Source organism: Sorex fumeus, unplaced genomic scaffold (assembly GCF_029834395.1).
Source record: "Sorex fumeus unplaced genomic scaffold, SorFum_2.1 ptg000265l, whole genome shotgun sequence".
In the NCBI taxonomy this organism is placed as follows: domain Eukaryota; kingdom Metazoa; phylum Chordata; class Mammalia; order Eulipotyphla; family Soricidae; genus Sorex; species Sorex fumeus.
This window is the reverse complement of record NW_026606322.1, coordinates 11,396,996-11,411,572: the sequence shown is the minus strand read 5'-3', so window position 1 is coordinate 11,411,572 and position 14,577 is coordinate 11,396,996. Positions and strand designations below refer to the sequence as shown.

The following is a 14,577-nucleotide window of genomic DNA, read 5'->3' as shown; positions in this document are numbered from 1 at the left end:
TTGCCTGTAAAATAGGCAGAACGATTGATCTTCCTGGAGACTTGTGACTTCTCACTTGAATTAGAGATCAATTCTATCAGCAAGGTACACATTATACTTTTACTTTATAACAAAAGTTTAGATATTAAAAACACATTATACCAATAGGCATGACAAATTAACTAATATGCCAGTGTGCCAGTGAGTAGTAACTCAGAAAGTCATATTTGTGCTCATTAGTTAATAATCATGTATCATGCTAAGCGAAATGAGTCAGAAAGAGAGGGATAGACATAGAAAGATTGCATTCATCTGGGGGATATAAAGTAACAAAGTATGAGATTAATACCCAAGAATAGCTGAGATCAGCACCAGGAGGATTACTCCATAACTTAGAGGCCAGCCGGGTATCCTAGAGGAAAGGGCAGCTCAGATAGAGAAGGGAGCACCAAATAAAGGATGTTTGGAGGATCCTCCCAGGAGGGGAGATGCATGTCGAAAGTAGACTATGGACTGAACATGTTTGCCACTCAATGCCTCTTTTGCAGACCATAACACCCAAAAGGAGAGAGAGAACACAGGGGATTGCCCTGCCACAGAGACAGGGGGGGATGGGGGGATGGGGGTGGGGGGATATTATCCATGGTGGTGGAAAATGGGCACTGGTGGAGGGATGGGTATCTGATCATTGTATAATCGAAACCCAAGCACAAAAAATTGAAAATCTACAACTGTAAAAAAAATAATAAATAAAGGGAAAAAATAAATTAAAAAAATGTAAAAAAAAAGAAAAAAAATAATCAGTGGCAAGATAATCTGGAGAATAAAGGCAAAGAAAAAGCATCTCCAGGTTGATAGAACCTGATTCTATGTAAAGAGGACAAATGGATGGAAATCTGATTGACAGCCCTTGTGGGCAAGCTCATAGATGTTGGTAATACTACTTGGTAAAAGGAAAGTAGCAAAAAGGAAGGAGAAATGGAAGAGCACAGTATGGTATGCCATGTACAGTATGCTCACTTTCAATGATAAGAATTGTATTTTTCTCTCAAGCTACTGAACTTCACTCTGCCTTTAAAAACAAAAGGAACCCCCTACTTCATTTTAATTTTCCTTTACAACATGTCTGTACTCTAACAGACCTATTTGGAGGTAAATACTGTGAATTCAATGCAAGTAATTAAGATTTTTGATGCCAAGAATCTTCTTCCAATTCTCAGCACCTCCTAGAACCCTGGAAGGATCATCTCTGGCTGGAATATTGGTATCTGGCAATGATTTAGAATTCCTTTGCCTTGACTTATCTCTGGAAGACTCCAAAGATAACAGAAACAAGGCTTGAAGTAACTAATTGCAAAGCTGAGCTTGGTGCTTTCCCTGGCTTTGGTAGCCAACATCACTGGACTCTTGTGTCTTGAGCTTTGAGAGAGAATCTTAGAAAAGGACTACCCTAAGAGAACCACCCTTAGCAGAACCACCTAACGTCTTAGAATGGCATTTCGAAGAAAGCTAAGTAGCTATCTACTCCGTCTGTTCAGATGTCTCCTAAAGATATCACAAAAACGATCATGACCATCCTGTTGTTTGTCAATTGCCTCAAGCAGGCCCCAGTAACATCTCCTTCATCCTAGCCCTGAGATTTTTTTTTTAAGTGCCATATTGAAGGCTCTTTCAGGGTTAGGAGAATGAGACCTATCATTGTTACTGGTATTTGGCATATTGGGTACGCCACAGGGAGTTTGCCAGACTCTGCCGTGTGAGCAGGTTACATTCGGTAGCCTGCCAGTTTGTCCAAAGTAAGAATGAGATAATAAGATATCGTGCAGCCGCAAATGCAGCTGCGTGCTTTCGGGAGCTGGATTTTATAGTCTCTGGGTCTTGGCCATTGATGGGATTACACGGTGCCAGGGGGCCAATTGGTGGGTGTGAACCCTGCCTACTGGAATATGGAGGATCCGGGTGGAGGATGCTCAGCCCCGATCCGAGCAGGCTTGGATCCGAGCAGCCCCAGGACCCGCATGCCTTTGTTCCTCTGCCAGTACCTTCAGGTGTGTGGAGAGTGGTGTCAGCATGGTTGTGGCTGGTTCTGGAGGTCTTCTAAAGATATGTGTTGTGATAGTTCATTTTCCTTAATTTTTTTACTAAATACCTTACCTTTACTAAATACCTGTTTAAATTTTATGGTTTTTTATAAAGTAGTTTACAATATTTGATTACATTTAATATTTAAATGGGGCTGGAGTGATGGCACAGCAGGTAGGGTGTTTGCCTTGCATACGGCCAACCCAGGTTCGATTCCTCCATCCCTCTCAGAGAGCCCAGCAAGCTACCTAGAGTATCCTGCCCGCATGACAGCCTGGCAAGCTCCCCGTGGCATATTCGATATGCGAAAAACAGTAAGTCTCACTTTGTGGTCCTGGAGCGAGCAAACACCATTGGGCTACACTAGCACGCGACAGGGATGAATGGAGACATTACTGGTGCCCGCTCGGGCAAATCGATGAAAAATGGGATGAAATATTAGCTATAGTGCTAATATTTAAACACCAATACCACCACCATATATTTTTTTAAATTTTTATCAGTGAGACACCATGAGGTACAGCTGTAGACTTACAAATTTTTGTGCTTGGGTTTCAATTATACAATGATCAAATACCCATCCCTCCACCAGTGCCCATTTCCTACCACCACGGATCCCAGTATCCCTCCCACCCCTCCATCTCCCCCAACCCACCCTGCCTCTGTGGCAGGGCATTCCCTTTTGTTCTCTCTCTCCTACTAGGTGTTGTGGTTTGCAAAAGAGGCAATGAGTCTACTTTCAGCATGCTTCTCCCATCCTGGGAGGATTCTCCCAATACCCTTTATTTGGTGCTCCCTTCTTTATCTGAGCTGCCTTTTCCCCCTAGCATGTGTGGCTTGCCTCCAACCATGGAGTAAAATTTCTGGTACTAATCTCGGCTATTCTTGGGTGTTAGTCTCCTATTTTGTTACTTTATGTTCCCCAGATGAATGCAATCTTTCTATGTCTATCCCTTTCTTTCTGAGTCATTTCGCTTAACATGATACTTTCCATGTAATAACATTTGTATGTAAATTTCATGACTTCATCTTTTCTAACAGCTACATACTACTCCATTGTGTAAATGTACCAAAGTTTCTTTAACCAGTCATCTGTTCTCGGGTACTCAGGTTTTTTCCAGATTCTGGCTATTGTAAAGAGTGCTGCAATGAACAAACAAGTGCAGATGTCACTTCGACTATACTTTTTTGCCTCTCCGGGATATATTCCCAGAAGACCACCACCATATTTTGGATGTTTCCATCCTGAACCCCAATCCCTGCCCTAAAGCAGAAGTGAAATAATGTTGCTTGTTATGAATAATCCACTAAAAATGATCCAATAAAAGTTTCTTAGAGGAAAGTGTGTGAAGATTGTTGTATTTCACCTGGATCCATTAAGCCCTTCTATAAGAGATTACTAACATGTTAAAGGTTTGGTGTATATATAGAACATATATATATATGTATATATATATATATAATTCCCTCTAAGATTGGTTTCTTTCTACTTTATGCCCCATCAAATGTGATGTGCTACTCTTGGAATATGAGTGGTACAAGGTATGAGATGTCCAGGTATAGATTCGCTCTTGGGTGAATCTTGGTCCAAGCATGTGGAGAGAGACTGGAAGTGTGATGGCGGTTGAATTCCAGAGGTTTTTGGCTGCCAGGGCTGAGTCCTTGGGGTGGGGAGGAGCTTCACCCACTATCCTTCAGAATGCCCTGAATAAAACAGTCTAGCGCGAGGTCCAGCAGCATGGCTATGACCTAAATACACTTTTAAAAAGTTTATAGGGACCTGGGAATATCGAAGTGGCCTAGTACCTTCCTTGCAAGCACAAAGCTCCATACACCAAACACAGTTCCTAAGCTCTGCCATTTAGATTCCTGGGTGCCACAACAAAGATCACTGGAGCACTACTGCCAAGTATGTGTGAGCACTGCAGCTAAACTATGTACAAGCACCACAGCTAAGTGTGTGACCCCAAACACCACAGCCAAGTGTGAACATATAGAAAGTGTGTGAGACACTCTCCTTCCCCCTTCCACACACATACCTCCCGCCATCATAATCTCAGAGACAAAAAAGAAAAGGAAAGAAATAATATGATCAAAAATAGAAGAGAGAAATAGTCTATAGTATTTTAGATCCAAATCATGCTCATCACGCAAGGAAGGTTTTCGTTTCAGTACCATCCTTTGACACTAGATGCACTCCAATTGGAGAAACAACTGTTCCTTTCAATGGCTCTATGATTTAAGGTGACAATTAACTTATCAGTGGGCAAAAGTTTGCTATTTATTTAATCTTGGAAAAACAATGAAATAAAAAAGGCAGGAATCTAGGCAACGTGGAAGAACTAAGAAGTTCTTAATTGGCTGGAAGTTCTTACATGGCTGGCCACATAGGTTTTAACAGCAGCAGGGGCAACGGGCTGGGGCCAAGGTTACATATTTCTGTTCAGTAAGGGTATCCGTGGTGGTAGCTCTCATGATGACGATAGTCATCCTGGTATCCATCCTGGTATCCTTGGTGGTAATTATGGTAACCATATCCTGCATACTCATCTTCCGGGCAGTGCATTCCCAGTGACTGCTGGATGGCCATTTCCTGTCTGCGGAGTTGCATAGAATCAATTAAATCATACACGATCACCATGGACCACATTGGAGAAGGATACCAGGATTTTACATTTCCGTCCTTTCCAACTAGAAGCATGGAGAAGTACTCTGGGCTCACTTGAAAATAGTTACGTAGGTCTTTCACCAAGTGAGCTGGTATGTCTTCTCGCTCAACAACAGAACTCCCTGGAATAGACATGGAAAAGTTGTTAGTGGGTTAAAGTCAGAGCTCAGGCAAACATTAAAGTGAAAAGACCAGCGTGAGAAAGGAGGACCAGGGAACCTCCCCTCTGTTTCAACCTCCAATTAAGCTGGTTTGTGCTTTTTTTCATTCCTACTAGAAATTAAATGTTTCTGATACTCTACAACATTATGTGTGTCAAATGTTGGGGCGTTTGATGGATTCTTGATAAAATATATATTTCTAAGTTTATTTCCAATTGGTTGCTTCCTTGAAATAACTTTTTCCTATTATTCTATCAAAAACTTACTCCATTGTCAGGAATGGAAAATATCAATTAAATAATATCTGAATACATATATTTAAACACTCAAAGTAAGTGGAGAAAAATATAAAGGGTTCTGGCACTTCTGCTCCATCCTACAGATTATTTTTCTGTGGGATGGCAGGGGATGGTGAAGGACTGGGAGCTATTCATCACAGTGTTTGGGGAACAGTGGGGGGGGGGTGGGGGGGGGCTGAAGGTCAAACCATGGTTCATTGCATGTAAGGGAATAGCTTTAGATTCTGTGTTATTTCCCAGGGCTTAGTGTGAGGAATATTATAAAAATTGTTTCATATAAATATAAAAATATTGTCTCAAGCTTGGTCTTGGACTGATTTACTTTCTGAAGCATTCAGCCTCTAGTCACTGTCTTTCAGCTTCGCTGAGCCATTTAGCATATGTTCTCATATGTTAAAAGGGAATTGATAAATGTGTCCTACATACTTCAAAACTATCGTGGGAATTAGAAAAGAAAGAACATAAATGAATATACTTTGCAGATCGTAGAACCCTATTTCTGCAGCTAAAAGCATTATCAGAGTTAAATAAATGTTAATTTTTACCTTTGTGAAAAAGTTAAGTAAGTTAAATTTTACCTTTGTGAAAAAGTGTATATTCAAAACAAACAATATTAGTGCTTGTTTCACTTCCTATGTGAGTTCACACATGTGAATTCATGTGTGCCAAATAGTGAACACACACGTGCGCGCATGCACACACGCGCACGTGCTCACACACACACAAGCCCAAGTGAACGTTACCATTGAAGTATCTAAGTACACCCACTACTTGCATTTAGCCTAATATACTTTAATTGACCGTAGTTCAAACTGCATTTAAAGATAATTATTTTAGGGCTCAGGGAGATAGCTAAAATGGCAAAGCACATGAATAGCATGTTGAAGGCCCTGAGTTTTATCCCAGGAACTGCAGCCCCGCCACCCAACCTCCACTCCCAGTGCTGCCAAGGAGATCCCAGCTGAGCACAACCCGCCCTCCGCCCACCCTAACAGAGCACTGAAGCACTGGCCCAACACTGCCTCTTGGGTCTCTTACACCCAAGCTCACTACTGGGCTGAGCATAGCTGAGAATGCCCCCTCCACCCCTGCAGCACTTCTGGGTGTGGCCCACTAAATTAAGTAACAACTTTACCATTAATCGGGAACAGTTCTAAAACACCTCCAACTTCCTCCCCGACACCTAAAAGCTTCAGAATGGTTATGTGGCGCAGACCTGAATGAAAAAAAGAAATCCTCAGAATTAGCAGGTCATCTTGCAGTCAACGAAGATCACACCGATGGCAATGAAAAATCTCCACGTTTAAAAGAATATAGAAGGCACTAAGGATATGGCTCAGACATAAAGCACCCACCTTACATGTATAAGACTCTGCATTTAGTATCCCTGGAATAAGAAAAAAGTTTAGGAAAAGTCAGGAGTAACCCCTGAGTATTGCCAAGTGTGACCCAAAAGAAAAGAATAAAAATTTTCTTGGGCATAATCAGGTAAAATAATTCATTAATTTTTTTCATTAACATGAAACAGTCCAATTAAAGATAATTGGACTTAAAAATAAGAGTTGAAAAATAGGGTCAGATGTGGTCTCGTTTTGGTTTGTAGATTGAAATTTCTTTCAAAACTGATTCTCTTTGATTGGGACAAAACAAAAAGATGCCATCAGGACATGAAAATACCTGCGACTGTTAAAGCATATTCACATTTTGAAAATGGCAAGTCTGAAGTCATAGAACTTATCTGGATAACAACTTTTTTTTTTTTCAGAGAAGACTCCAAAAGTAATCTGTTGTAACTGTTAATGAAAGGGTCCTGGCTTCCTTGCAATGGAGTTCACTGTGCTGTTTCTTATCACTTATTTAGAGGATTCAAGGGGGTAGTACTTAAGCACAGCTTGCTTCCCACCTCAGCTAAGGATTCATCCAAGGAGAGGTCATGCCTTGTTAGCTTCCTGGAATTCTTTTGAAGATGAAGTGTGCATTAAAGAAATCAGGAGAAAGAACACTGAAGGACCAGGAGGCTGTCAGGTCATCATATCGACATTTCACGGTTTAAGACAAAATGCCAACCTTGTTGGGATAATAGCTTGGAACGAATAATAGGACTCTTGATAGTGTTCATTGTCTGGGAAGAAAACTGAAAGAGTCCTGGGAGGGCATTTAAAGGAGGAGTTAAAATCCAAGCAGGATGCTCTGTTCTTCAATTGGTACCCGCCCGCCCCCACATTATTTTTTGGCTTTTACTCTTCTCCCAGAACACACACAATAAGGCAACTTAGATTCTGTAAGCCAAAAATGAACAGTCCCTAAAAGCTGCTGCAAATATGACCCTAGGAAATTCACAAAGCCTGACTATTTACCCTTATTGTGAAGGATCATTAATTCCCCCAAGAACTCTTAGTACCTTTGATGATTTTTAAATACTTAAGTGTGTGATTTAAAATACTGTCTCAATAAGATTATATCTAATGAGCTGGTGTCTTAGATTACTGACTTTAAACTAATATAAACAGAATTTTACAGAATTTTCTAATTGTTTTTGCATTGAGCAAACTAGGAGCTTTTTCAATGCCTTCTTTTTAGTTATTGTTTCACATCTTAAAACTGAAATGCATTTAAAATTTACAGGTTCTGAGTCAAAACAAAGACCTAGGTTCTCTTAATGCTTTACAAAATTTATACACCATCCTTGCCCCCTTAATAATTCGGTTATGGTTTAATAACTAAAATGGGATTCTAAGTATAAAATAATGCTGATTCATCTATATTCCAATTAAGAATTTTAAGATCAGCTCCTTTAACTCTGCTGAAATTTCTCACAGAATTGTTCTTCTGTAGAGGTGTAACCTTTCCCCCCTTTCTGAGATGCCAGAGATTGTTCCCAGGGCTGTCAGGAATGTGCTGTACACAAACCCAGCCCCCTGAGGTGGATCTTAAATGAGTTTTAGTTGTGTTTTCCACTCATGATATTGCCATTATTTCTTTGGTTCCTCATTGAATTTATCTGTAATTTATATGTAGCGTACTTTTATCTTTTTAGTTTTCAATTTTTGAAATGACACTAGTTCTTTCGATTCCTAACTTAACATTTTGTAAAGAAAATAATATATTAATTTTCAAAATATAGAACAATTCACTACCCCAAAATTTCACTTATGTTTGTTTCTCTTGTTTGGCTTGTATTCAAGAAGATCTTTTTATACAGATCTCCCTGTCTTCTTGGTGCTCAGTAATAGATCAAATATTTTTTAGGGAATGATAACACAGTATAGCTAGCATTCATCAAATAATACATTAATTCACAAAGTTACTCCTGTCTAACTAAAGATATTTAATCTATGGAGAAGTGCCCAATGGCAGTGCCTAAGCATTACATAACTAAAAGATGCTAGCTATGTTTTATGATCTTAGCAAAACAAGATCATCACATGAAAAAAACATCAGGATACAGAGTACTTAAAGTAAAGTAGCAGATATCTTTCAAGCACCTCAATTAAGAACCTTAAGAGAATATTGAGAGAAATACAGACCCCAGTTACCTGAGACCAGGGCTTCTGAAATGTTTTATCCTCTTGGTTGAGAATTTTTTACACAACCCTGGGCATATGGTTTATAAAACAGTCATACAAATGAAACATCTGATAATAAATCATAAAGACATTTATTTTAAAACAAATTTTTAAACAGTATGCGACCCGATCTGGGGTTGCAACCCCCAGTTTAAGAAGCTAGTAGCTAAGACCACAGTCTGAAAGCCACTTTATACTCAATATAGTTGAGTAAGTGTCTGGGAATGTACAGTCTGAATTGGAGGATATTTGGATGATCTAAGCTCTGTGTTTCATTTTTGAATCGACCAGAATGAGAGAGTGGTAGGATACAGCTGCGAGGATTAGGCTTCCCACTCACCAAAATTGCATGCCTGACCACTGAGGGCAGAGAGCTGCTGTGAATAGGCCCAGTCTTCATCATTAGGAGCAGAGATCACCAGCAGCCGCCGCCTCCAACGAAACCTGGAAAAGAAGCAAGTGGCCGCACTGACTGCTTCAAATCAGAGAGTCTCATAAGTGTCTGATAGGAGGCTTTCTGCTGTCTGTTTATCTCTCATGCTTCAAATTAATAAAACACTGGCCCTTCAAAATGCCTCGTGGCTCTCAATGCCAGTAAGTTTCATCATCATCTTGCTTGTCCCTTCTCTGTTTTAACTTCAGTCTCTTTCAGAGGCAGGGTGGACAGTTGGAGAGTTTGGTCACTCTGCCCTGACCTTACTTACAGAGAGGCAAAACTCCCCAGAAGCAATGAAAAGGTAAGGGTTGTTCAGAATTGCATGAAATTATAATGACAGAAATAGGAAGGTGCAACGAACACAAAACATAACAACCAACCCTCAAACCCTAGAATTTGGAGGGGGTAAGAAATGAATATATGGGGACTGGAGTGATAGCACAGCGGGTAGGGCATTTGCCTTGCATGCAGCCGACCTAGGTTCAATTCCCAGCATGCCATATGGTCCCCCAAGCACCACCAGGAGTAATTCCTGAGTGCATGAGTCAGGAGTAAACCCTGTGCATTGCCGGGTGTGACCCAAAAAGCAAAAAAAAAAAAAAAAAAAAAAAGGAATATATGTACAGGAATGGAGGGGAAAAGATCTGAACTTATCTTAGATGACTATGACAAAAGAAAAATGGAATAAAGCTTCCAGGAAGAGGCATCCTAGAGAAATGAAGTCAGGGTTCTTCCAGAGACCAGTGCAGGCTCAAAATGTACCTGACTGAATTTCCCTCCCAAGATGGAGGCAGGGAAGTTGTCTCTACATCAAAGGTTTTATACACGTTCATTTTCTTTTCTAAGAATTCACATAAAGGTAAAGGTAAAGGCCCTCGCGTTGATCGTCGATTTGCTCGAGCGGGCCCAGTAACGTCTCCATTGGAGACTTTGTTGTTACTGTGTCTGGCATATCCAATACTCTCGGTAGCTTGCCGGGCTCTCCGAGAGGGGCGGAGGAATCGAACTCGGGTCGGCCATGTTGGCCATGTTGGCCGCTTGTAAGGCAAACGCCCTACCCACTGTGCTATCGCTCCATGTTTTATAATCTCATTTGTACATGACAGGTGTCACTAAAAAGAGTATGCACTGTGTTCCTGAATAATAATTGATAAATTTAATAACCTATAAAAAATCTATAATAAAAACATTTTATTTCTGATCTGAAATGATATGTCATTGTTACAAATAATTCCAACAACAGTGAAAAAAAATAAATAAGTGAAAACAACACACAGGAATGTGCCTTCATAGAAGACTGCCCCTCCGATGCAGAAAGGGGCTGAACCGTAAATTATTCCTGCTCTTAGGTTCCAGCTAGTAGGGTAGCATCTGTCAAGAAAGGGCATCTGTCAAGAAGCTGAGAAACCTGAGTGCAGATTTTAGCACTGCCACTTTTGGGGTGTCTTCGAGATCTTCTTTAACCCATGTAAATCTCAGTTTTTACTTAACTTGAGAGTTCTAAGACAAAACAGAGCAGCTACTTCTTATTTTTATGGTGCTGGAGATCCACAACAACCAGGGCTTAGAGGCCCCAGGAGCCCCTCCTGTGTGGTAAACCCAGGGTCTTCTGTCCTCTGCCATGTCCACAACTACTTCAATCAGGATGATCTGATGAAGACACACACGCGCGCACACACACACACACACACACACACGATAAACTACAAGTGTTATAACATTTAAACTCCAACTCTCATTGATTTCTGTTATCCATAAAATGGCATGGACATATCTGTATCCTCATGCTTCTCTATAGCAATAATAATAATAATGATCATTCTCTCAGCTTCCGAATTACCAGGTGATGCTCTTCTGGTAATCGTGTTTGTGTGCCATTTTATAGGTCACTTTCAGCGACACAATACGTGTTCCTTTGTAGAACTCCATGAGGATGTGGTTCATTGTCTCCATTTTACACATGGCAGAATGAGACTTACAGAAATAAAGTGGCTTGCTGAACTAATACATGGGAGAGGTGGTACCCAGATACAGATTCCTCTGGTTGCTGAACAAGAGATTTCTCTGGTTCCCACTCTCAGCGGCTGCTACAGGGATACATCCAAAACTTTTCCCTCTCAGAATCTGAGAGAAAGGGGGGTTGCATCCTAAGGACTGCTAAATGCAGTTGTCTCGAATTCCACCTTTAGGGAAGAAAGTATTTTGTTTCTGCTTTCAGGGCTGGCAGTTGGTGGGGTGTTCGTGCACACACTGAGCTGGAAGTTAGTTGATTTTATTCATGGCTTCCCTGTCTGTGCTCCACCTAGCCTCAGAGTGAACATGAGAGTTTTCAACTCTGAAAAAATAGCCTCCTGGGACATAGCGGTTTGAGTGAATGAGAGAAAAGTGATAGTCTGATGAAATCCAACCTCTGAATGGACGCCTATAGCAAGGTTTGCCAAGAATTGCTTGCTGTGACATCACATTTGCTTCCTTTGCTTGTTTTTCTTCAAAGGGAAAGAAAAACTAAAAATTTCCACAGTGGATAGGGAGATGAATGTGTTTGGCACTGAGCTGGGGAGAGGAACTTCTGAGACTACCCGAGGCTTTCTGAGAAAGGGAACCATGTCCACTGTCAAATCACAAACACCATGTCCTGGACTGGCCTGCTTCCCTAGGAGGCATTCCAGACCAGCCCTGGCCTCTCAGCCTGTCTCTAAGCCAGGAAGCCTTCCTGGCCTCATGCGGAGTGGCAGGGGTCAAGGCACGCACTATTTTGAGAGAGGTGGATTTGACTGCTTTACCTGTGTGCGACCACAGAGTGTTGTCTCGGTGGGATAGAGGTGGGATCGGAGGCTCCCTGTCACAGACACTACCAAGAGAAGGCCTCTTCTTCCCCAGGAATGATTCTCTCTCCCTCAGACCTCGACATTACGAGACAAGGCCCCTGCTCAGAGAGAGAAATACCTTCCAGAGGACGGAACAAGAGCTGTGGCTGTGGCCAAGGTCTTATTTTGTATAGACCTTTGCTGTCACTTTAGTTTGTCAGTAAATAAAAAATTCCACAAGCTCTTCATGGGTCTGCTTCTTTTTAGCTGGCATTCCCAAATTAGTGCTCATTTGCCCACCCTCTGGGACCTCAGCCTCTGAGAGGTAATTATAGCCCAAACCAGATTAATGTCACTAAGGACTAGACAGGCTTAAACTGTCTGGTCAGCTGAAACCAGGCTTTTCACATCCACCAATAACTCAGGGAATTTAGAGGAAAATTCCCATTCTATTATAGAGCTGTTTGTTCGTTTAGTTTCCTTTGCCTGGGTTTCAATTCTGAGGTATTTACTAAATGTTCTCTTATCTCTCTCTAGATGGAAAACATTACTAATTAGTTGCTAAACAACTACTAAAAGCTGGCAATTTTATTGGTTACTTACTTACGCTCAATTCTGAGTCATTACCACCTTTATAATTCAATTTCTCTTTTAATAGTGAAGGTAAGAATAGAAACATTTAGCACAATTTTGTCAATTAGAACAGTTAACTGTAGAGAGGCTTACCAATTAGTCTAAAGCCACACAGTAAGTAAAAAGAGAAGCTCAAAATCAGACTCAGGGCTCTCTTCTCCCTATCGTTAGATATTATCCCTCTTCAGTTTTAAAAATCAATGATAATTATCATCTGTGATTACATGAGCTATGACCATAAGGCATGCATATTCACAGAATGTCCAAGTTATAATTACATACTATTCTAAATACTCTTGTAATACAAGCTCCTAGAACATTACTGGATAAGAAAGTTCACGTGTTTCTTAAATGAGAAAGAAAGTACAAAACACAACAGGCCCTACAGAGTTCAAAAGATTTTAGATACAAAATTAGAGTTAGAAAAATCCCACAATTAAATCAGTGATAGACTTGAATGCGGATTGTAACTTTTGTTTGTTAACAGATTTGGAATACTGTCAATTTTTCCTTTTAAGTTTCGAAGCCCTTGAGACAATGATTATAAAAATACACTTTGCCTTGGGGTGGTGAGAAGACTCCCTCCGGGTGTTTATCTGTAGCTACAGGCTTCAGCTTGGTCTAAATCTTGGTCATAAATTGCAGCTTAACTGGATGGTAATTGTCTGCTCTTAGAGGCTGGGAAACCAGAGTTTACAAGAATGGTTCAGGAGATACATCTATTTAAGTCCTGGAAGATTTAGAATTAAGAGAAGGAAGTTTTCAAAGAATCGAAATCATCGTAATAAGATACATTTACAAGAAAAATTCTGGTTTTCTTTATTCTTGTGAATACATTCCTGGAGACTTGAGAGAATGTGGCTTAGTGAAAAACCTAGAAAATACACATCAGAATGTGTAATTGAGTAATTAGTTTAGAAGACTGGTTTTAGTTAACTTTACGTTTATGCAATTGGGGAAAATCTAAGAAAAAATTTTAATGATTCAGCATATATTTAAATAGGAATCTATTAAACTCATGAAAATTTAGATAGTCAGAAAAGTCTTGTTTACTTTTTGACTAAAAAAATATATTGAATGTAAAATGACTGAAATAATGCTGGTTAACTGCTGACTTTGCAAGCCAGTCGAAACCTTATTTATAATAATGTAATAATGCAAGGGTTTTTGTTATAAATAGAATAAAAGAGTGTCACTGTGACTGTCACTGTCCTCCCGTTATTCATAGATTTGCTCGAGCGGGCCCAATGATGTCTCCATTGTGACAATTGTTACTGTGTTTGGCATATCGAATACGTCACGGGTAGCTTGCCAGGCTTTGCCGTGGAGGCAAGATACTCTCGGTAGCTTGCCGGGCTCTCCAAGAGTCTAATTTAAAAGCTTATGAGAAAACTAAGATCTTGAATTCATAATTTTAAGGCACATAACACTAATCGTTAAAGTGTAAAGTCAGCTTCTAAGGAATTTTTTTTTGCTTCAAATACAGAATGGTTGGGATCATCTCTAAGCTTAAACATTTATTTGGTGGTATTAGGTAGATCTTTTCTATTTTTCCTACTCCTTGTTTTAGCATAGGATATGGAATTCTGACTTGTGAGGGCTAATGTTAGTTTATTCAGCAGTGAGATAATCCCAACCACCCTTAATAGGACAGGACTTAGCCCAGTGGCCAGAGAGTGCTGTGAAGCTAACTCAGAGAATGTTATTGCAGCTTTCTAGTGTTCCTTTGGAATATTCATCAGATTACCCAGAACAATTCCCTCCTGCCTCCTTGGGAACTCCTGAGGTGAGGTACCTGGATAGGAAGTTCTCCAAGGACTGCTTCTTGTCTTCCTTGCAAACTATTCCCTCCTTCTTCTGCTTCTCCATGTCTTTGATTCGGGACTGGAAAGTATCGATCAAATCGAACACAGACTTCATTGCTATAGGCACCTCATAGTATTGCT

At 40.4% G+C, this 14,577-nt stretch overlaps 1 protein-coding gene across 1 annotated transcript in view; it reads right to left on the bottom strand.

Annotated features, from left to right (window-relative positions):
- Positions 1 to 4,247: 4,247 nt before the first annotated feature.
- Positions 4,248 to 14,577, bottom strand: part of CCDC80 (coiled-coil domain containing 80) — a 30,935-nt gene continuing 20,605 nt past the window's right edge. The window contains exons 5-8 of the mRNA XM_056109350.1: positions 14,427 to 14,575; positions 9,096 to 9,199; positions 6,325 to 6,405; positions 4,248 to 4,851 (exon numbers count right to left, since the gene is read on the bottom strand). Coding sequence (XP_055965325.1) covers positions 4,505 to 4,851; positions 6,325 to 6,405; positions 9,096 to 9,199; positions 14,427 to 14,575 — 681 coding nt within the window. The 3' untranslated portion in view covers positions 4,248 to 4,504. The remainder of the gene's footprint in view (positions 4,852 to 6,324; positions 6,406 to 9,095; positions 9,200 to 14,426; positions 14,576 to 14,577) is intronic.